The sequence below is a fragment of the Triticum aestivum genome, chromosome 2B, assembly GCF_018294505.1.
Source record: "Triticum aestivum cultivar Chinese Spring chromosome 2B, IWGSC CS RefSeq v2.1, whole genome shotgun sequence".
Lineage (NCBI taxonomy): Eukaryota > Viridiplantae > Streptophyta > Magnoliopsida > Poales > Poaceae > Triticum > Triticum aestivum.
In genome coordinates this window covers 161,659,384-161,682,722 of record NC_057798.1, presented here as the reverse complement: position 1 = coordinate 161,682,722, position 23,339 = coordinate 161,659,384, and the positions used below count along the sequence as shown (strand labels likewise).

General features: G+C 44.9%; 1 protein-coding gene across 1 annotated transcript; it reads left to right on the top strand.

Annotated features, from left to right (window-relative positions):
* The first annotated feature begins 3,117 nt into the window (after positions 1 to 3,117).
* On the top strand, positions 3,118 to 6,243 carry LOC123044082 (ras-related protein RABA5a). Its single transcript, XM_044466721.1, has 4 exons — positions 3,118 to 3,382; positions 4,722 to 5,120; positions 5,458 to 5,794; positions 5,928 to 6,243. Exons 2-3 carry the CDS (start codon positions 4,781 to 4,783, stop codon positions 5,787 to 5,789), a joined length of 672 nt encoding a protein of 223 aa, XP_044322656.1. The 5' UTR covers positions 3,118 to 3,382; positions 4,722 to 4,780; the 3' UTR covers positions 5,790 to 5,794; positions 5,928 to 6,243.
* The last annotated feature ends 17,096 nt before the right edge of the window (positions 6,244 to 23,339 follow it).

Here is a 23,339-nt window from a genome sequence, read left to right as displayed (position 1 = left end):
GTTGAGTCCAGTTGGATGAACTTCTTGACATCAGTATGAGTAACACCTTCACCGGCCTTGGGAACACCGTTCTTGACGTCATACCCGAGATCGACGTCAATGGCTTCAAGATGCATACGCATCTTATTCTTCTAGTAGGGGTAGTCAGTGACATTGAAGACAGGGCATCCAGCGGAGACCTTGATTATCCCTGTAGTCCACATAGCTAAACTCTAGGTGGTTAAACCGAATTACACAGAACAAGGGAGCACCTTGCTCTGATACCAATTAAAAGTGTTAGTATTCGACTAGAGGGGGGTGAATAGGCGATTTTTATGGAAGTATTCAAAACATGGGTGCTTTGAAGACAAACAATAGAAATGAACCTATTGATATGCAGCAGAAGGTAGACTACACTAGACAAGTCATAGTCAAGTAAGCAATGTAGTGAAAGCACGAAGACTATCAACGGCTAGGTAGTATGGATTAGGATGGAAGATAGTATGAAGCCAAACAGTAAACAGTCTTCACACAGTGAAGTCAACCAGATCAGGAAAATGGGCAAAGACTTCACGAAGACAAACTGTAAGTAAAGAGAGAGAGGATGGATAAAACCAGTTGCTTGGAGAGGACAAGGGATTTGTTGGATCAGTTCCAGTTGCTGTGACAACTGTACGTATGGTTAGGGAGGTTGATATTCAACTCAGAAGACCGCGTCTTCACATTATTCCCCTTGAGCTAAGACCACTTAGTCCTTACCCAATCACTCTGGTAAGTCTTCAATGGAGACTTCCAAACCTTCACAGACTTCGTTCACCGGCAATCCATAATGACTCTTGGATGCTCAGAACGCGACGCCTAACCGGCTGGAGGATTCACAGTCCTCAAATGTAATAAGTCTTCAGATCACGCGGACAAAAAGACTTCAATGATGCCTAACACTCTTTGGCTCTGGGTGTTTTGGGCTTTGTCCTCGCAAGGATTACTCTCTCAAAGGCTTCAGAGGTGGGTTGCTCTCAAACGACAAAAGACGTGCACTAAATCTGAGCAGCCACCAATTTATGGTGTAGGGGTGGGCTATTTATAGCCAGGAGGCAACCCGACCTGATATGTACAAAATGACCTTGGGTCACTAAGGAACTGACACGTGTCCAACGGTTAGATTTCAAACACACGCGACAGCTTGACTTGGGCTACAAGTAAAGCTGACTCATCCAGATCTGGATAAGATTTGCTCTCATTGTCTTCGCTCGAAGACTTAGGATTTGGTTGAGCATCACTTCAGTCACTCTGACTTTGTTCACTTGGACCCCACTTAACAGTACGGTGGTTCCTATGACTCAACAAAGAAGAAAAGGAAACTATGAAACAATTATGTCTTCGCACTCCATAGTCTTCATGCGATTTCTTCTCTAGTCATAGTCTTCAATCTGAATATCTTCACAGACCACCATTGTCTTCAATGTCTTCACACATTTTTAGGGGTCATTTTTTGTAGGTAAACCGAATCAATATGGGACTACTACCTGTGTTATCCTGCAATTTTCACAAACACATTAGTCCCTCAACCAAGTTTGTCGATAATACTCCAAAACCAATTAGGGGTGGCACTAGATGCACTTACAGTAATTTGCACCCAGAAAATAAATACATGTGTCTTGGTTTTGTCACGACAGATGTCCTAATGTGAGGACTTATTCGTGAGGCCATCGTGACTAGATAGTAGCTTGAACGGGGTTGATCGGAATCGACAGATGCGAGTTTTACCCAGATTCGGCCCCTCCCGATGGAGGTAAAAACATACATCTTGCTTGCTTGATATTGATGATGATGATGATCTCGATTACAAGGGCGGTGTTTCGCTACCTCTATCTCGAGAGCCTCTACTTAGATCTTGTCTAAGACTTGTCTATTTTGACCTATCTATTTTTTTTCCTGACCCTTTCGGGGTGCCCTGCCCCTCCTTATATAAGTTGAAGGGGCGGGTTACATGTAGGATTAGGACTTAGCCTATTTCTGGCTTCTTATCGCGGGCTTCTTAACCCTGGGCTTCTTAACGCCCGAGCTTCTTATCTCCAGGCGGCTCATCTTCAAGGCTCATCTCCGAGACTCATCTCCAGAATTCTAAGTAGATGCCAGGTTAGGATCCAGGTTAGGATCCACTTTACACAATCTGCCGGGTTAGGATCCGGGTTACACAATATGCCGGGTTACAACTGTCTGCCGGGTTAAGTTCAAAGATGACTTATCAGGGCTGCTTAAGTCCAGAGATGACTTAACATCATGAGCCGAGTTTAACCGTGGTAATTCCCCTGACAACAGGTGTAAAAGTTTACGCCCATTCCAAGCAGGGCCTTAAGCTTGGTCATTGCCATACACGGAATCACCGTGTTAACAAAAATAAACATGGGTAATATGATTTTATTCATATTTTTTCTTTTGAGCATACTATTTTTACAGTCATAAATAACAGTCAAAGAGATTACCTTGGGTGTACATGTGAAATGATGTACCCCCTCCGTCCCATATCAGTTGTCGCTGCTGAAACAGATGTATCTAGGCGTATTTCAGTGTTAAATGCTTCCTTCATTTTTATTTACTCTACATATTAGATTTGATCTAAGTCAAACTCTATAAAGTCTGACCAAGTTCATAAAAAACAATCTAAACTTTCACAATAAAAATTGTATATGTTATAAAAATATATTGAATGATAATTCTAATGGTACTGACTTTTTTTGTATAAATTTGGTCAAAATCTAAAAGGTTTGACCCGAGACAAAGCTAATGTGCGACATTAATAAAAACGGAGGGAGTACATCCGTTTGAGCGGCAACTAATATGAGTCGGAGGGAGCAGAGGCCAAGGGTAATAAAAACCTTCCACTGTCCAAACATTTTTCCTCTCTAACAAAAAAAGAAAAGAAAAGTCATTTTGAGTCGAAACCACTGCTCTCCATCCATCCACGGTCAAAACGATATCCACGGTAGACAGACGCAGACCCTTCCCATACCGGCTCTATAAAATTTGCCATCTCTCTCCGGCGAGTCCAGCACCGTCCACGCGCGTGCCCCGTGACGCGCCGAATCAGACGGCCACAAAAACGTACTGTCGGCGAATTAATTTACGGCCAGCTGCAAATCAGGCGGGGGCGCTTCTTTTTCCTCTCCCTCTCCCCCTTCCAAGCCCCCCTCGCTCCCGAGTCCTCCTCACCTTCCTCCCTTCCAAACTCTCGCGGATCTACTACCCGCACCTGCCGCCGTGCCTCGGCGTCGCCGCCGACGCCTCGGGGACGCGCGCCGCCGCCGAGGCCATCGCCGTTCCCCTCCGTCCACGCCCCGCCCCGCCGGGACGCCCTGCTCCACCCCGTCGCCCGCCATTGGGTCCCCGCCCTCCCCTCGAGGTACGAGCAGCTAGGTTGCCTCCGTACAGCAGCGTCCCTTCTCTTCGCCGTGAAATCCGCCGGTCCCTCCCTCTACGGCGGGTGCGCCGGTGCGCGCCCGCCACGCCGTCTAGATCCATCCGCCCGCCCGCCCCTGCTTCGAGGCGACCTCTGCCCACACAAATTGGAGAGCACGGCGCGGGGAGGACACCATTGCTGATCCGTTCCGTTTCATGCGCCTAATTTGTCTTATGGTGAATAAAAGGCGTGGTGGTTGCACAGATCATCTCTGTGAAATTTGTTTGGAGCACCTTTCAGCTGCTCGCCATTTCGGCTCATGTCTGATGAGCTCATCTCACAGCGTCCCTGTTTGTTTGTTTTGTCAAGCCTCAGGCCCGTTGGTTTTGCCTAATAATAGTAGCGTGCTTTCTGCTCCTCGGACCCTTCAAAAAACAGAAACAGTGCAATGCCCAGCTTTGACGCTACTAGTACCGGAAATTGACTTATCCCAACGCTTTCTGTTACACATGGTATATCAAGGGGACTATTGTCTATTGGCAGGAAAAAATGTTCCAAAGTACGATGGCACCAACAGACTATAGATTTAATGTAATCCTGGCACAGTGAATGCCTTGTGAATGGGAAGTTCTTTCTCAAAGCAAACCAAGTCACGCCTTGGGAACTCTATACTAACTCACTGGCTGTTGCTTTGGGTACAAGTTTTGTCTCTCTGGGACCAGTTATGTTTATAGCTAATCTAAGTTCCATCTTAGCATGTAGAGTACTTTCTATGTTCTGTAAAGCGCATGTTGATCAACTATGGGGATTTATGTGGTCATTTGATTAATTAAACAGTGGAGGGATATGCCTATGGTATCCTTTGTGTTTATATCTTGGAAATAAGAGAGATAATGGTCAGTATGTGTGGCTTTGCATGTGAAGGGGAGAGGGAATGTGAACTAGGGAAAAGAAAGAAAAGGCCATTCTGCATAGGGAAATGATGTGCAAGATGTAAAACTCTATAGAAGCAGTGACTTAGCAATGATACTTGGGCTTGCACAGTGATCGACAACCATTTAATTTTCAACTTATTCAACTCATTCTGAATAGGAGGCTGAACAGGAAAGCAGTTTCTTAGCATGTATAATCAGGTGTAGAACTATTTCTTATATCAATGACTTTTAGTTGTTATATAACATCATTAGTATTTTTTGGCACTTATTTTGACTTAAGCAAAGCATTTTTTTTCTTATCATGTATACTCAGCCAAACCAAGCTAGTACACCATCCAGCCAGCTGCAGAACTATTTCCTTTATCAATGAATTTTAGTCATTACATAACATTATTAATATTTGACAGGGTTACTGTACTCTTGTGAAACTCAAGAAAGATCGCTGCTTCTATAGGGTTGTTGCAGAATGGCTTATGGTGGAGATGAGCAGCAAAGCCAGGATTATCTATTCAAAATTGTTCTGCTTGGTGACTCTTCTGTTGGCAAATCAAATTTGCTAGCCAGATTTGCTAGGAATGAGTTCTTTCCAAAGTCCAAGTCCACAATAGGAGTGGAATTCCAGACCCAGAAATTGGTGATAGATGGAAAGGAAATTAAAGCTCAGATATGGGACACAGCAGGACAAGAACGTTTCAGAGCAGTCACATCTGCCTACTACAGAGGAGCCGTTGGAGCTCTTCTGGTTTATGATATTACCAGGCGCCAGACATTTGACAGTGTTGGCCGATGGCTTAATGAACTGCATGGTAAGAACAAACACTTTGCTCGATTTTCTTCTTCTTTCGAACAAGTACCACAATGCTTGTCATTGTGTACGCCAAGAAGGCACAAAGCACAAAAGGCCAAGAGCCAAACTGAAAAGAAAGGAAAAGAAAAGAAAAGAAAAGAGAACAGCATCAAAACTAAACTTAGTTAGACCAGGTCAAAACTTAGACTGCGGCAGTGCAGCTGATGCCTGTTACGTGTCTTGAGTTGGTTGATTGTCTACTGTTGCATGCCCCTACTAACTAAGATTGATCACACTTCGGTTTGATTTCTTGTTAGCTTTATCCTCTTTGTTTGATTCCTTCAACCTCATAACAGCTCATTCCGACATGAACGTCGTCACAATTCTGATTGGCAACAAGACCGACCTCAAGCATGCGCGGGAGGTGAGCACCGCGGAAGGCAAAGCCCTGGCCGAGGCCCAGGGCCTCTTCTTCATGGAAACCTCGGCTCTGGACTCGTCGAACGTCACAGCAGCTTTCCAGACCATAGTCAAGGAGATCTACAGCATACTAAGCAGGAAGGTGTTCCAATCTCAAGAGCAGAAGAAAAGCGAGCTGCAGTCGCTAAGTAACGGGAAAGCCGTGGTGCTGCAGAACGACGCCCCCAGCGACACAAGCGGTGGCGGGAGGTGGTGCTGTTCGTCGTAGAGCATGTAAGCCCCCCCCCCCCCCCCCCCTACTCTCATCCCTCCGTTTTTCAACTGTTACTATGAAGAAACACATCGTTATGCTTACATTTGCCGTCGTTATGTCTGACATTGCTAAATTTGTGTGATGAATATTTAGGGGTCCTGGACTTGATGACCACGAGAGGGTCCCTGTTGCGTGCCGTAGGATGTGATGATGCGGATCCGGTTAGTGAAAAGTTTGTGCTCGCCTTCTTCATCAAAAGGTAAAAGTTGGCCGAGGGTTGGTTGGTTGGTTGGTTGTATGATGAAAAGTGTGTTTTTCCATTGGAGGAAAATCTCAGTGTATAGTTCCATTGGTCCTTGCGGGGTAATGATGATATACGTGATTGTGTAAAGAGGAAAACTATTGTCACCTACTGGCTGCTGTGTCGACTCATTCCACATCCTTCTGGCCCTAGGGCACCACGCTTTTACTGTTCTCAGGTCGTCACGCTTGCTTGCCCTGATATGGTGGATCTTTGGCCTGCGGTTCTAAACTCTTTTGCCAACCTAAGCTCGGTGAATCCACGCTGGTTTTTACCCACCAGTGTGGACATGTGCGTAGCAACTGACCTGGCAGAAAATAATCTATTTTTTTTCTTTTACGTTCAGGCCTTTTTTTGTTTCATAGGAAATGAGACGATAATATGAATATCTCAATTCCTACAGAGAAAGATATGTCATTTGATGCATATGATAGAAACTTTTATATTGAGTTTAGGCTAATGTTTTATTTTTCTTTGAAATGCGAAGGGTTAGTTTCTATCCTACATCCAAATAGTAATCCATTCCAACAAACAAAATGGAAAAATTCCTATCCTCTACAGTTCCTATAAAATTTCTGTGAACCAAAGCAGGCCTGGTACTTGGGTGACATACAATTGCCATTACCTGCGCATCGCTGTTGAAGAACTCCTAAAGTTGTGTGGGTACGAGGACTCTCTAACCAAGTGCAACGTAACTAGATCTGGAAGCCAGGGCTCCACAATTTCTGAAGATGGAGCCGGTGACTTGAGACTTTGTACGATCCAAAACTGATGGATGATAAAGCAGCAGTACCGACACATTATAAAGCAGGGAAAATGATGGCACCAGATGTGTCCCCGGAACAGTGTCATCTCATCCTCATCAGATGATGAGGACATTATTGGGTATCATCGAAATGCAGAACATGAATCTGACCGAATGATTGCAGCTCGGTAAAAAGTGACACAGCACCTTACCTCGATACTGTAGAAAAGTGTACCACTAAGTACATGTTCCATTGCATCCATCTCGTGCACTATCGTTCGTGGTTGGAACCGAGATACCCGCATGTTCTTTTCTTCGAAATGTCAGGATTCCTATATTCATTAAGAAGAAAAGAGATGATAATCTGATGAGGATGGAAATTGTCACAACACGCCCGCAACAACAAAACACTCAGGGTGACTTGGCAACCAAAAAAAAATTGCACACATGCCATCAAGGACAAAAACGCCGTTGAGGTAGCAATCCGGTGTCATCGTCACCACACCTCGGCGAGGGTGACTCCAACCTCACAATCAACGACCATCAATGTAGCCCTAGCTGCAAACGAGCGCCAAGGCCTGCGTCGGTTGATGCAAAACAGCCCACCGCATGCGTCGGTGACCATCAACTTCAACTCTGTCGACAAGCATTGCAGGGGGAAAGCTCGAGGCTAGGTACAAAACTGCTCACAAGTCTCGCGTCATCGTTGCCTCAAGGGCCCCGCACTTTAAGAAAACAAAGCGAGGCACGATGATGATCCCTCAAACACGTGGATGAGAGCGACTACCAAAACACAACTGCAACCCAACTCCGCACGAAGCCGCCATCATTGTCACATAAGAAGCCAAGCAGAACATTACATCGCCGGGCGGACACCGACCAACCGCAATGCCGCGAGCGTCTAACCCATGAAGTGCGCAAATGAGATCCAATGCTCTTCAAGGCGTCACCTCGAAGAGGGAAATGACGATGTCGACGCCATCGCCAGACCCGACCGAATCTTAGACTTTTCACCCGAAGAGATGAATCCGAGGGTGTGCAGGAGGGAACGACTACACGGCGGCGCCTCCAAGGAGGTGAACCGACGTCCACAAATGCCGGGCCGTCAGCTGACAGGAGCCCGACAGGCTTTCACTCGAAGCACCACCCAACATCACAACCCCACGCACATCACCTTCACTGCCCCGCACACCTCCCACGAAGCCATTGCGCCATGACCAAGCAAAAGCTGCCACCATCCTCGTTGCCGGCCGGGAGAATCAGCGAGCCAGATCAAACCTGGCAACCCACCACCACCACACCGACAAGTAACTAACCACCATGAGAGCAGGAAGGGGGGCTGCCACCATGCCCCTGCAAGCCTAAGAGGACGCTAAGCCGAAGCCCATGGAGTCCTTCGATGCCACTTCCCCGAACGGGCCGAGGCCAGTGCATCCACCCGCTGGAAGTGCTACTAGGGAGTCGCCGAAAGTTGCCCTGCCATGCAACCAAAGGGGATCGAGCCTCCCCTGCCATGAAACGACATCCATAAACGCCGACACCGTTGGCCAACAGGAGTTTGACAGGCTTTCGCTCGGAGCACCACCCAACAACACAACCCCATGCACCGTACCTTCGCTGGCCCGCACACCTCCCACGAAGCTTGTTGGGTTTCGTAGTAATTTCAAAAATTTTCCTACGCACACGCAAGATCATGTGATGCATAGCAACGAGGGGAGAGTATTGTCTACGTACCCAACGCAGACCGACTGCGGAAGCGATGACACGTCGTAGAGGAAGTAGTCGTACGTCTTCTCGATCCAACCGATCAAGCACCGAAACTACGGCACCTCCGAGTTCGAGCACACGTTCAGCTCGATGACGATCCCCGGACTCCGATCCAGCAAAGTGTCGGGGAAGAGTTTCGTCAGCACGACGGCGTGGTGACGATCTTGATGAACTACAGCAGCAGGGCTTCGCCTAAACTCCGCTACAGTATTATCGAGGAATATGGTGGCAGGGGGCACCGCACACGGCTAAGGAATCGATCACGTGGATCAACTTGTGTCAACTTGTGTGTTTAGAGGTGCCCCTGCCTCCGTATATAAAGGAGGAGAGGAGGGGAGGCTGGCCGGCCAAGGGGGGAGGCGCAGGAGAGTCCTACTCCCTCTGGGAGTAGGATTCCCCCTCCAATCCTAGTCCAACTAGGATTCCTCGGAGGGGAAAAGAGGAGGAGGGGGCCGGCCACCTCTCCTAGTCCTAATAGGACTAGGGGAAGGGGGGGGGGGCGCAGCCCAACTAGGGCAGCCCCTTCTCTTTTCCACTAAGGCCCACTATGGCCCAAATAGCTCCCGGGGGGTTCCGGTAACCCTCCCGGTATTCCGGTAAAATCCCGATTTCACCCGGAACACTTCCGATATCCAAATATAGGCTTCCAATATATCAATCTTTACGTCTCGACCATTTCGAGACTCCTCGTCATGTCCGTGATCACATCCGGGACTCCGAACAACCTTCGGTACATCAAAATGCATAAACTCATAATATAACTGTCATCGTAACCTTAAGCGTGCGGACCCTACGGGTTCGAGAACAATGTAGACATGACCGAGACACGTCTCCGGTCAATAACCAATAGCGGGACCTGGATGCCCATATTGGCTCCTACATATTCTACGAAGATCTTTATCGGTCAGACCGCATAACAACATACGTTGTTCCCTTTGTCATCGGTATGTTACTTGCCCGAGATTCGATCGTCGGTATCCAATACCTAGTTCAATCTCGTTACCGGCAAGTCTCTTTACTCGTTCCGTAATACATCATCTCACAACTAACATATTAGTTGTAATGCTTGCAAGGCTTATGTGATGTGCATTACCGAGAGGGCCCAGAGATACCTCTCCGACAATCGGAGTGACAAATCCTAATCTCGAAATACGCCAACCCAACATCTACCTTTGGAGACACCTGTAATGCTCCTTTATAATCACCCAGTTACGTTGTGACGTTTGGTAGCACCCAAAGTGTTCCTCCGGCAAACGGGAGTTGCATAATCTCATAGTCATAGGAACATGTATAAGTCATGAAGAAAGCAATAGCAACATACTAAACGATCAGGTGCTAAGCTAATGGAATGGGTCATGTCAATCAGATCATTCAACTAATGATGTGACCTCGTTAATCAAATAACAACTCATTGTTCATGGTCAGGAAACATAACCATCTTTGATTAACGAGCTAGTCAAGTAGAGGCATACTAGTGACACTCTGTTTGTCTATGTATTCACACATGTATTATGTTTCCGGTTAATACAATTCTAGCATGAATAATAAACATTTATCATGATATAAGGAAATAAATAATAACTTTATTATTGCCTCTAGGGCATATTTCCTTCAGTCTCCCACTTGCACTAGAGTCAATAATCTAGTTCACATCGCCATGTGATTTAACAGCAATAGTTCACATCACCATGTGATTAACACCCATAGTTCACATCGCTATGTGACCAACACCCAAAGGGTTTACTAGATTCAGTAATCTAGTTCACATCGCTATGTGATTAACACCCAAGGAGTACTAAGGTGTGATCATGTTTTGCTTGTGAGAGAATCTTAGTCAACGGGTCTGCCACATTCAGATCCTCATGTATTTTGCAAATTTCTATGTCAACAATGCTCTGCATGGAGCTACTCTAGCTAATTGCTCCCACTTTCAATATGTATCTAGATCGAGACTTAGAGTCATCTAGATTAGTGTCAAACTTGCATCGGCGTAACCCTTTACGACGAACCTTTTTCCATAATCGAGAAACATATCCTTATTCCACTAAGGACAATTTTGACCGCTCTCCAGTGATCTACTCCTAGATCACTATTGTACTCCCTTGCCAAACTCAGTGGTATGGCATACAATAGATCTGGTATACAGCATGGCATACTTTATAGAACCTATGACTGAGGCATAGGGAATGACTTTCATTCTCTTTCTATTTTCTGCCGTGGTCGGGCTTTGAGTCTTACTCAACTTCACACCTTGCAACACAGGCAAGAACTCCTTCTTTGACTGTTCCATTTTGAACTATTTCAAAAATTTATCAAGGTATGTATTCATTGAAAAATCTTATCAAGCGTCTTCATCTATCTATATAGATCTTGATGCTCAATGTGTAAGCAGCTTCACCAAGGTCTTTCTTTGAAAAACTTTTATTCAAGTATCCTTTCATGCTTTGCAGAATAATTCTACATTATTTCCGATCAACAATATGTCATTCACATATACTTATCAGAAATGTTGTAGTGCTCCCACTCACTTTCTTGTAAATACAGGCTTCACCGTAAGTCTGTACAAAAACTATATGCTTTGATCAACTTATCAAAGCGTATATTCCAACTCCGAGATTCTTGCACCAGTCCATAAATGGATCGCTGGAGCTTGCACACTTTGTTAGCTCCCTTTGGATCGACAAAACCTTCCGGTTGCATCATATACAACTCTTCTTCCAGAAATCCATTCAGGAATGCAGTTTTGACATCCATCTGCCAAATTTCATAATCATAAAATGCGGCAATTGCTAACATGATTCGGACAGACTTTTAAGCATCGATACGAGTAAGAAAATCTCATCGTATTCAACACCTTGAACTTTGTCAAAAACCTTTTTCGACAAGTCTAGCTTTGTAGATAGTAACACTACTATCAACGTCCGTCTTCCTCTTGAAGATCCATTTATTCTTAATGACTCACCGATCATCGGGCAAGTCAATCAAAGTCTACACTTTGTTCTCATACATGGATCATATCTCAGATTTCATGGCCTCAAGCCATTTCGTGGAATCTGGGCTCATCATTGCTTCCTCATAGTTCGTAGGTTCATCATGGTCTAGTAACATGACTTCCAGAACATGATTACCGTACCACTCTGGTGCGGATCTTACTCTGGAAGACCTACGAGGTTTGGTAGTAACTTGATCTGAAGTTTGATGATCATCATCATTAACTTCCTCACTTATTGGTGTAGGAATCACTGGAACTGATTTCTGTGATGAACTACTTTCCAATAAGGGAGAAGGTATAATTACCTCATCAAGTTCTACTCTCCTCCCACTCACTTCTTTCGAGAGAAACTCCTTCTCTGGAAAGGATCCATTTTAGCAACGAATGTCTTGCCTTCGGATCTGTGATAGAAGGTGTACCCAACAATTTCCTTTGGGTATTCTATGAAGACGCACTTCTCCGATTTGGGTTCGAGCTTATCAGGATGAAACTTTTTCACATAAGCATCGCAGCCCCAAACTTTAAGAAACAACAGCTTAGGTTTACTGCTAAACCATAGTTCATACAGTGTCGTCTCAACGGATTTAGATGGTGCCCTATTTTAAAACGTGAATGCAGCTGTCTCTAATGCATAACCCCAAAACGATAGTGGTAAAGAGATATCATAGATCGCACCATATCAAATAAAGTGCGGTTACGACGTTCGGACACACCATAACGATGTGGTGTTCCAGGTGGCGTGAGCTGTGAAACTATTCCACATTGTTTTAATTGAAGACCAAACTCGTAACTCAAATATTTGTCTCCGCGATCAGATCGCAGAAACTTTATTTTCTTGTTACGATGATTTTTCCACTTCACTCTGAAATTCTTTGAACCTTTCAACTATTTCAGACTTATGTTTCATCAAGTAGATATACCCATATCTGCTCAAATCATCTTGTGAAGGTCAGAAAACAACGATGCTTGCCACGAGCATCAGCACTCATTGGATCGCATACATCGGTATGTATTATTTCCAATAAGTCAGTAGCTCGTTCCATTGTTCCGGAGAACGGAGTTTTAGTCATCTTGCCCAAAAGGCACAGTTCGCAAGCATCAAGTGATTCATAATCAAGTGATTCCAAAATTCCATCAGTATGGAGTTTCTTCATGCGCTTTACACCAATATGACCTAAACGGCAGTGCTACAAACAAGTTGCACTTATCATTATTAACTTTGCATCTTTTGGTTTCAATATTATGATTATGTGTATCACTACGATCGAGATCCAACAAACTATTTTCATTGGGTGTGTAACCATATAAGGTTCTATTCATGTAAACAGAACAACAATTTATTCTCTTACTTAAATGAATAATCGTATTACAATAAACATGATCAAATCATATTCATGCTCAACGCAAACACCAAATAACACTTATTTAGGTTCAACACTAATCCCGAAAGTATAGGGAGTGTGTGACGATGATCATATCAATCTTGGAACCACTTCCAACACACATCGTCACTTCACCCTTAACTAGTCTCTGTTTATTCTGCAACTCCCGTTTCGAGTTACTAATCTTAGCAACTGAACTAGTATCAAATACTGAGGGTTTGCGATAAACACTAGTAAAGTACACATCAATAACATGTATATCAAATATACTTATGTTCACTTTGCCATCCTTCTTATCCGCCAATCACTTGGGGTAGATCCGCTTCCAGTGACCAGTCCCTTTGCAGTAGAAACACTTAGTCTCAGGCTTAGGATCAGACTTGGGCTTCTTCACTTGAGCAGCAACTTGCTTGCTGTTCTTCTTGAAGTTCCCCTTCTTCCTTCTGCCCCTTTTCTTGAAACTAGTGGTCTTGTCTACCATCAACACTTGATGTTTTTCTCGATTTCTACCTTCGTCAATTTCCGCATTACGAAGAGCTTGGGAATCGTTTCCGTTATCCCTTGCATGTCATAGTTCATCACGAAGTTCTACTAACTTGGTGATGGTGACTAGAGAATTCTGTCAATCACTATCTTATCTGGAAGATTAACTCCCACTTGATTCAAGCGATTGTAGTACTCAGACAATCTGAGCACATGCTCACTAGTTGAGCGATTCTCCTCCATCTTTTAGCTATAGAACTTGTTGGAGACTTCATATCTCTCAACTCGGGTATTTGCTTGAAATATTAGCTTCAACTCCTGGAACATCTCATATGGTCCATGACATTCAAAACGTCTTTGAAGTCCCGATTCTAAGCCGTTAAGCATGGTGCACTTAAACTATCAAGTAGTCATCATATTGAGCTAGCCAAACGTTCATAACGTCTGCATTTGCTCCTGCAATAGGTCCGTCACCTAGCGGTGCATTAAGGACATAATTCTTCTGTGCAGCAATGAGGATTTAACCTCAGATCACGGATCAAATCCGCAACATTGCTACTAACATTTTTCAACACAATTTTCTCTAGGAACATATCAAAATAAACACAGGGAAGCAACAACGCGAGCTATTGATCTACAACATGATTTGCAAAATACTACCAGGACTAAGTTCATGATAAATTTAAGTTCAATTTAATCATATTACTTAAGAACTCCCACTTAGATAGACATCCCTCTAATCCTCTAAGTGATCACGTGATCCAAATCAACTAAACCATGTCCGATCATCACGTGAGATGGAGTAGTTTCATCGGTGAACATCATTATGTTGATCATATCTACTATATGATTCACGCTCGACCTTTCGGTCTCCGTGTTCCGAGGCCATATCTGCATATGCTAGGCTCGTCAAGTTTAACCTGAGTATTCTGCGTGTGCAAAACTGGCTTGCACCCGTTGTAGATGGACGTAGAGCTTATCACACCCGATCATCACGTGGTGTCTGGGCACGACGAACTTTGGCAACGGTGCATACTCAGGGAGAACACTTCTTGATAATTTAGTGAGAGATCATCTTATAATGCTACCGTCAATCAAAGCAAGATAAGATGCATAAAAAGATAAACATCACATGCAATCAATATAAGTGATATGATATGGTCATCATCATCTTGTGCTTGTGATCTCCATCTCCGAAGCACCGTCATGATCACCATCGTCACCGGCGCGACACCTTGATCTCCATCGTAGCATCGTTGTCGTCTCGCCAATCTTATGCTTCCACGACTATCACTACCGTTTAGTAATAAAGTAAAGCATTACATCGCGATTGCATTGCATACAATAAAGCGACAACCATATGGCTCCTGCCAGTTGCCGATAACTTGGTTACAAAACATGATCATCTCATACAATAAAATTCAGCATCATGCCTTGACCATATCACATCACAACATGCCCTGCAAAAACAAGTTAGACGTCCTCTACTTTGTTGTTGCATGTTTTACGTGGCTGCTACGGGCTTAAGTAAGAACCAATCTCACCTACGCATCAAAACCACAACGATAGTTTGTCAAATAGACTCCGTTTTAACCTTCGCAAGGACCGGGCGTAGCCATACTTGGTTCAACTAAAGTTGGAGAGACAGTCGCCCGCAAGCCATCTCTGTGCAAAGCACGTCGAGGGAACCGGTCTCGCGTAAGCGTACGCGTAAGGTTGGTCCTGGGTCGTCTCGTCCAACAATACCGCCGAACCAAAGTATGACATGCTGGTAGGCAGTATGACTTGTATCGTCCACAACTCACTTGTGTTCTACTCGTGCATATAACATCAACATCAATAACCTAGGCTCTGATGCCACTGTTGGGTTTCGTAGTAATTTCAAAAAATTTCCTACGCACACGCAAGATCATGTGATGCATAGCAACGAGGGGAGAGTATTGTCTACGTACCCAACGCAGACCGACTGCGGAAGCGATGACACGACGTAGAGGAAGTAGTCGTACGTCTTCTCGATCCAACCGATCAAGCACCGAAACTACGGCACCTCCGAGTTCGAGCACACGTTCAGCTCGATGACGATCCCCGGACTCCGATCCAGCAAAGTGTCGGGGAAGAGTTTCGTCAGCACGACGGCGTGGTGACGATCTTGATGAACTACAGCAGCAGGGCTTCGCCTAAACTCCGCTACAGTATTATCGAGGAATATGGTGGCAGGGGGCACCGCACACGGCTAAGGAATCGATCACGTGGATCAACTTGTGTCAACTTGTGTGTTTAGAGGTGCCCCTGCCTCCGTATATAAAGGAGGAGAGGAGGGGAGGCTGGCCGGCCAAGGGGGGGAGGCGCAGGAGAGTCCTACTCCCTCTGGGAGTAGGATTCCCCCTCCAATCCTAGTCCAACTAGGATTCCTCGGAGGGGAAAAGAGGAGGAGGGGGCCGGCCACCTCTCCTAGTCCTAATAGGACTAGGGGAAGGGGGGGGGGGCGCAGCCCAACTAGGGCAGCCCCTTCTCTTTTCCACTAAGGCCCACTATGGCCCAAATAGCTCCCGGGGGGTTCCGGTAACCCTCCCGGTATTCCGGTAAAATCCCGATTTCACCCGGAACACTTCCGATATCCAAATATAGGCTTCCAATATATCAATCTTTACGTCTCGACCATTTCGAGACTCCTCGTCATGTCCGTGATCACATCCGGGACTCCGAACAACCTTCGGTACATCAAAATGCATAAACTCATAATATAACTGTCATCGTAACCTTAAGCGTGCGGACCCTACGGGTTCGAGAACAATGTAGACATGACCGAGACACGTCTCCGGTCAATAACCAATAGCGGGACCTGGATGCCCATATTGGCTCCTACATATTCTACGAAGATCTTTATCGGTCAGACCGCATAACAACATACGTTGTTCCCTTTGTCATCGGTATGTTACTTGCCCGAGATTCGATCGTCGGTATCCAATACCTAGTTCAATCTCGTTACCGGCAAGTCTCTTTACTCGTTCCGTAATACATCATCTCACAACTAACATATTAGTTGTAATGCTTGCAAGGCTTATGTGATGTGCATTACCGAGAGGGCCCAGAGATACCTCTCCGACAATCGGAGTGACAAATCCTAATCTCGAAATACGCCAACCCAACATCTACCTTTGGAGACACCTGTAATGCTCCTTTATAATCACCCAGTTACGTTGTGACGTTTGGTAGCACCCAAAGTGTTCCTCCGGCAAACGGGAGTTGCATAATCTCATAGTCATAGGAACATGTATAAGTCATGAAGAAAGCAATAGCAACATACTAAACAATCAGGTGCTAAGCTAATGGAATGGGTCATGTCAATCAGATCATTCAACTAATGATGTGACCTCGTTAATCAAATAACAACTCATTGTTCATGGTCAGGAAACATAACCATCTTTGATTAACGAGCTAGTCAAGTAGAGGCATACTAGTGACACTCTGTTTGTCTATGTATTCACACATGTATTATGTTTCCGATTAATACAATTCTAGCATGAATAATAAACATTTATCATGATATAAGGAAATAAATAATAACTTTATTATTGCCTCTAGGGCATATTTCCTTCAAAGCTATCATGCCATGATCAAGCAGAAGCCACCACCATCCTCGTTGCCGGTCGGAAGAACCAGCGAGCCAGATCAGATCTGGCAACCCACCATCAGAACACCAACAAGTAAATCGCCAAGCACCACAAGAGCAAGAGGGAATAACCAAGCACCACAAGAGCGAGAGGGGGGGGGGCTGCCACCCCACCCCGCCCCACTGCATAGATAGACGCTTTTGCACTGCCAGAGATATAAGATATCGGAAAGTGGTTGCACTCATCACTGGAGAATATGTTTTAGTGAAATCAATGTCGGGTTTCTGCGTGAAACCTTGTGCTACGAGCCTTGCTTTATATCTCACCACCTCATTGTTCTCATTCCGTTTCCGGAGAAAAAACCATTTGAATCCCACAGGGAAAACACTGGGAGGTGTAGGTATTGCTTCAGTGAATACCTTTCTTTTGTTAAGCAAGGCAATTTCTGCTTGGATTGCATCCTTCCATTTAGGCCAGTCGGAGCGCTTTTGGCACTCGACGATAGACCTTGGATCATGACCAGTGAGAAGGGTATCTGCAATCTTTTCAGCAAAATATATGTTGATGGTCGTAGTCTTACGGTCAAATGATTCTCCAGAATCAACATAGTTGATGGAAATTTCCTGCACCCCTAGTGACTCTTCGTGATTTCCCAATACGATCGAGTCTGGGTGTTCCGATGTCCCAGTCAGTTTGTGAACACTGGAACTGGGTTATGGAGGTTGCCCTTCCACTGGGTGTATACTACCCATCAGGTGTTTGTCAACGTTGAGTTGACCTGCATTTACTGACTTCGAGGTTTTTCTCCTCGCTTTCCTTTGCTGCTTTCTAGAAGCATGCTCGAGGCCGTACTACTCCCCCTCTTTTTGGGAATAGGAGTTGAGTGGTTTTATTGGTACCTCCACTCTTTCTGGCGCGCTTCTGGCCGGATTTAAGGATTTTGTAACACCTTTCAGATTAGTAAATGAATCTGGCAGATTATTTGCAAGATGTTGCAAATTAATGATCTTCCGAACTTGAAGTTCGGTCTCATGGGTACGTGGATCAAAGGATGAAATAGCATGAGCATTCCAATCAATTTCCGGGCATTCTTTCTGGTACTTGAAATCTCCCCCTAATGCTGGAAAATGTTCCTCTTAAATATGCAATCAGCGTGACGGGCTGTGAACAGATCCCCAGTTAGGGGTTCCAGGTACTTGATAATCGACGTCGATTTGTACCCCACATAGATCCCCAACTTCCTGTGTGGGCACAAGATGTCCGCTGTGGTGGTGAGATCAGGATGTATGCAGCACATTCGAACTTACGCAGATGGGAAATGCTTGGAGGATTTCCACATACCAATTCCAGAGGGGAAGAACTGTGATATGCGGTTGGCCTCAATTGTATCAAGTCAGCAGCGTGTAAAACAGCATGACCCCAACAAGAGGTTGGCAAGTTGCAATTTGTCAACAAAAGTCTTGCAATGAGTTTGATCCTCTTAATCAATGCTTCAGCCAAACCATTTTGTGTATGAACATATGGAACAGAGTGTTGAACTTCAATCCCCAAAGCCATGCAATAATCATTGAAAGCATGTGAGGAGAATTCTGCAGCATTGTCCATTCGAATTGATTTAATTAAACTTTCAGGATAATGGGCTTGCAACTTAATGCCTTGCCTCATTATCTTGGCAAATGCATGGTTTCGTGTGGACAGAAGAACCACATGTGACCATCGTGTAGATGCGTCAATCAGAACCATGAAATACCGGAAAGGTCCAGATAATGGCTGAATGGGACCACAAATGTCTTCTTGAATACGTACAAGGAACTGAAGTGGTTCAGCTTGTATTTTGAGGTGTGAGGGCCTCAAAATTAGCTTTCCCGTTGCACAAGATGTGCATACAAAATTAGAAGATTTAGGAAATTTTGACTCAAGCAAGTTATGACCAATGGAATTGCTAGTGATTTTTTCTCATCATCCCTATTCCAGGATGGCCTAGGCGATCATGCCAGGTTTGGAATGCGTTAACATTTTGAAAAATTACTTTGTATGCAACATGTTCCACGGGTTTTATGTACGTATAGTACAAACTAGACGATAGAGAAGGAACTTTCTCATGTACCTTTTTGCCATATCCGTCATCTTTAGTAAATAGTAGATACTCCTCTTTGTTGTATTCATGGGTTTCAATGTGAAAACCATTCTTACGGATATCTCGATAACTGATCAGGGTACGTGATGAGTCGGGATACAATAAAGCATCCTCAATCGTCACTTGTGTACCGCTTGGGAGGGTGAATATGGCACGTCCAGTACCAACAATCACTGTATCACGTTGAGCGATAGTTAGAATATCTCCATTCATCTTTTTCAGAGTTTGAAAATATTTCATCTCCCTCAGTATGGAGTTTGTGGTACCACTGACACAAGGCATAATTCCTCTTTCATCCGATTGTCCTCGTAGAAAACTATATAAAACAAAGTATTTTCAATAAGAAAACCACATAGTCATATATAGAATACAATCTTTATTATATCAAATGTGCTGATACAATACAATATAAAGACAACAACAAACTTATGTTCTTATTACAATCATCACAAATGGACATAATTAAGTAGATCACTAGGAGATTGAGGGACTAGTCGAAGTCGCCAGACACGTGGTTTGCAGTGTACTCAATCAACGTGTTCTCCGTTTCAGCAGTATCCTCACCCAGATAAGGAATCATGGCGTTGCTCGGTCCAGGAGGAACATCGTGTGAATCACCGGCTCCTTTTGTGCTATGCGGATGAAGGTTGAAGTTGGCTTCAAACCTTTTCCCTTGAGGTGCTTTGTGTAGGGGAACGTAGCAGAAATTCAAAATTTTCCTACGTGTCACCAAGATCTATCTATGGAGAAACTAGCAACGAGGGGAAGGAGAGTGCATCTACATACCCTTGTAGATCGCTAAGCGGAAGCGTTCAAGAGAACGGGTTGAAGGAGTCGTACTCGTCGTGATCCAAATCACCGGAGATCCTAGTGCCGAACGGACGGCACCTCCGCGTTCAACACACGTACAGCCCGGTGACGTCTCCCACGCCTTGATCCAGCAAGGAGAGAGGGAGAGGTTGAGGAAGACTCCATCCAACAGCAGCACAACGGCGTGGTGGTGATGGAGGAGCGTGGCAATCCTGCAGGGCTTCGCCAAGCACCGCGGGAGAGGAGGAGTAGGGAGAGAGGTAGGGCTGCACCAAGAGGGAGAGGTTCTCATGTGTATGACAGCCCAAAACCTCAAGTATATATAGGGGGAAAGGGGGGGCTGCGCCCCCTTTAGGGTTTCCCACCCCAAGGGGTGCGGCCAGCCCTAGATGGGACTTGGGGGGCGGCCAAGAGGGGGAGAGAGGGGAGGCGCGCCTGGGGTGGGCCTTAGGGCCCATCTGCCCTAGGGTTTGCCCTCTCCCCTCCTAGTTGCGCCTTGGGCAAGGGTGGGAGGCGCACCAGCCCACTCTGGGGCTGGTCCCTTTCCACTCTAGGCCCATGCATGCCTCCGGGGCCGGTGGCACCACTTGGTGGACCCCCGGGACCCTCCCGGTGGTCCCGGTACGTTACCGATAAAACCCGAAACTTTTCCGGTGACCAAAACAGGACTTCCCATATATAAATCTTTACCTCCGGACCATTCCGGAACTCCTCGTGACGTCCGGGATCTCATCCGGGACTCCGAACAACATTCGGTAACCACATACAAACTTCCTTTATAACCCTAGCGTCATCGAACCTTAAGTGTGTAGACCCTACGGGCTCGGGAACCATGCAGACATGACCGAGACGTTCTCCGGTCAATAACCAACAGCGGGATCTGGATACCCATGTTGGCTCCCACATGTTCCACGATGATCTCATCGGATGAACCACGATGTCAAGGACTCAATCGATCCCGTATACAATTCCCTTTGTCTAGCGGTATTGTACTTGCCCGAGATTCGATCGTCGGTATACCGATACCTTGTTCAATCTCGTTACCGGCAAGTCTCTTTACTCGTTCCGTAACACATCATCCCGTGATCAACCCCTTGGTCACATTGTGCACATTATGATGATGTCCTACCGAGTGGGCCCAGAGATACCTCTCCGTTTACACGGAGTGACAAATCCCAGTCTCGATTCGTGCCAACCCAACAGACACTTTCGGAGATACCTGTAATGCACCTTTATAGCCACCCAGTTACGTTGTGACGTTTGGTACACCCAAAGCATTCCTACGGTATCCGGGAGTTGCACAATCTCATGGTCTAAGGAAAAGATACTTGACATTAGAAAAGCTTTAGCATACGAACTACACGATCTTTGTGCTAGGCTTAGGATTGGGTCTTGTCCATCACATCATTCTCCTAATGATGTGATCCCGTTATCAACGACATCCAATGTCCATGGTCAGGAAACCGTAACCATCTATTGATCAACGAGCTAGTCAACTAGAGGCTTACTAGGGACATGGTGTTGTCTATGTATCCACACATGTATCTGAGTTTCCTATCAATACAATTATAGCATGGACAATAAACGATTATCATGAACAAGGAAATATAATAATAACCAATTTATTATTGCCTCTAGGGCATATTTCCAACAGTCTCCCACTTGCACTAGAGTCAATAATCTAGTTCACATCGCCATGTGATTAACACTCACAGGTCACATCGCCATGTAACCAACATCCAAAGAGTTTACTAGAGTCAATAATCTAGTTCACATCACTATGTGATTAACACTCAATGAGTTCTGGGTTTGATCATGTTGCTTGTGAGAGAGGTTTTAGTCAACGGGTCTGAACCTTTCAGATCCGTGTGTGCTTTACAAATCTTTATGTCATCTCCTAGATGCAGCTACCACGCTCTATTTGGAGCTATTCCAAATAACTGTTCTACTTGGAGCTATTCTAAATTGTTTCTCCATTATACGTATCCGGTATCTCTACTCAGAGCTATCCGGATAGGTGTTAAGCTTGCATCGTCGTAACTCTTTACGTCGAACTCTTTATCACCTCCATAACCGAGAAAATTCCTTAGTCCACTAGTTACTAAGGATAACTTTGACCGCTGTACTGTGATCTATTCTTGGATCACTCTTGTACCCCTTGACTGACTCATGGCAAGGCACACTTCAGGTGCGGTACACAGCATAGCATACTGTAGAGCCTACGTCTAAAGCATAGGGGACGACCTTCGTCCTTTCTCTCTTTTCTGCCGAGGTCGAGCTTTAAGTCTTAACTTCGTACCTTACAACTCAGGCAAGAACTTCTTCTTTGACTGATCCATCTTGAACACCTTCAAGATCATGTCAAGGTATGTGCTCATTTGAAAGTATTATTAAGCATTTTGATCTATCCTTATAGATCTTGATGCTCAATGTTCAAGTAGCTTAATCCAGGTTTTCTATTGAAAAACACCTTTCAAATAACCCTATATGCTTTCTAGAAAATCTACGTCATCTCTGATCTATGATATGTCGACAACATATATTCATCAGAAATTCTATAGTGCTCCCACTCACTTCTTTGGAAATACAAGTTTCTCATGAACTTTGTATAAACCCAAAATCTTTGATCATTTCATCAAAGCGCACATTCCAACTCCGAGATGCTTACTCCAGTCCTTAGAAGGATTGCTGGAGCTAGCATACCTTTTAGCATCCTTAGGATCGACAAAACCTTTCTGATTGTATCACATACAACCTTTCCTTATGAAAGTTGGTAAGGAAACTCGTTTTGACATCCATCTGCCAGATTTCATAAATGCTGCTTATGCTAACATGATTCCGACGGACTTAAGCATCGCTATGGATGAGAAAATCTCATTGTAGTCAACTCCTTGAACTTGTGAAAAATTCTTCGCCACAAGTCGAGCTTCATAGACGGTGACATCACCGTCCACGTCCGTCTTCTTCTTAAAGATCCATTTATCTCAATGGATTGCCGATCATCGGGCAAGTCCACCAAAGTCCATGCTTTGTTCTGATACATGGATCCTATCTCGGATTTCATGGTTTCTTAACCATTTGTCGGAATTTGGGCCCACCATCGCTTCCCCATAGCTCGTAGGTTCATTGTTGTCTAGCAACATGACCTTCAAGACAGGATCACCGTACCACTCTGAAGTAGTACACATCCTTGTCACCCTACGAGGTACGGTAGTGACTTGATCCAAAGTTTCATGATCACTATCATAAGCTTCTACTTCAATTGGTGTAGGTGCCATAGGAACAACTTCCTGTGCCCTGCTACACACTAGTTGAAGTGACGGTTCAATAACCT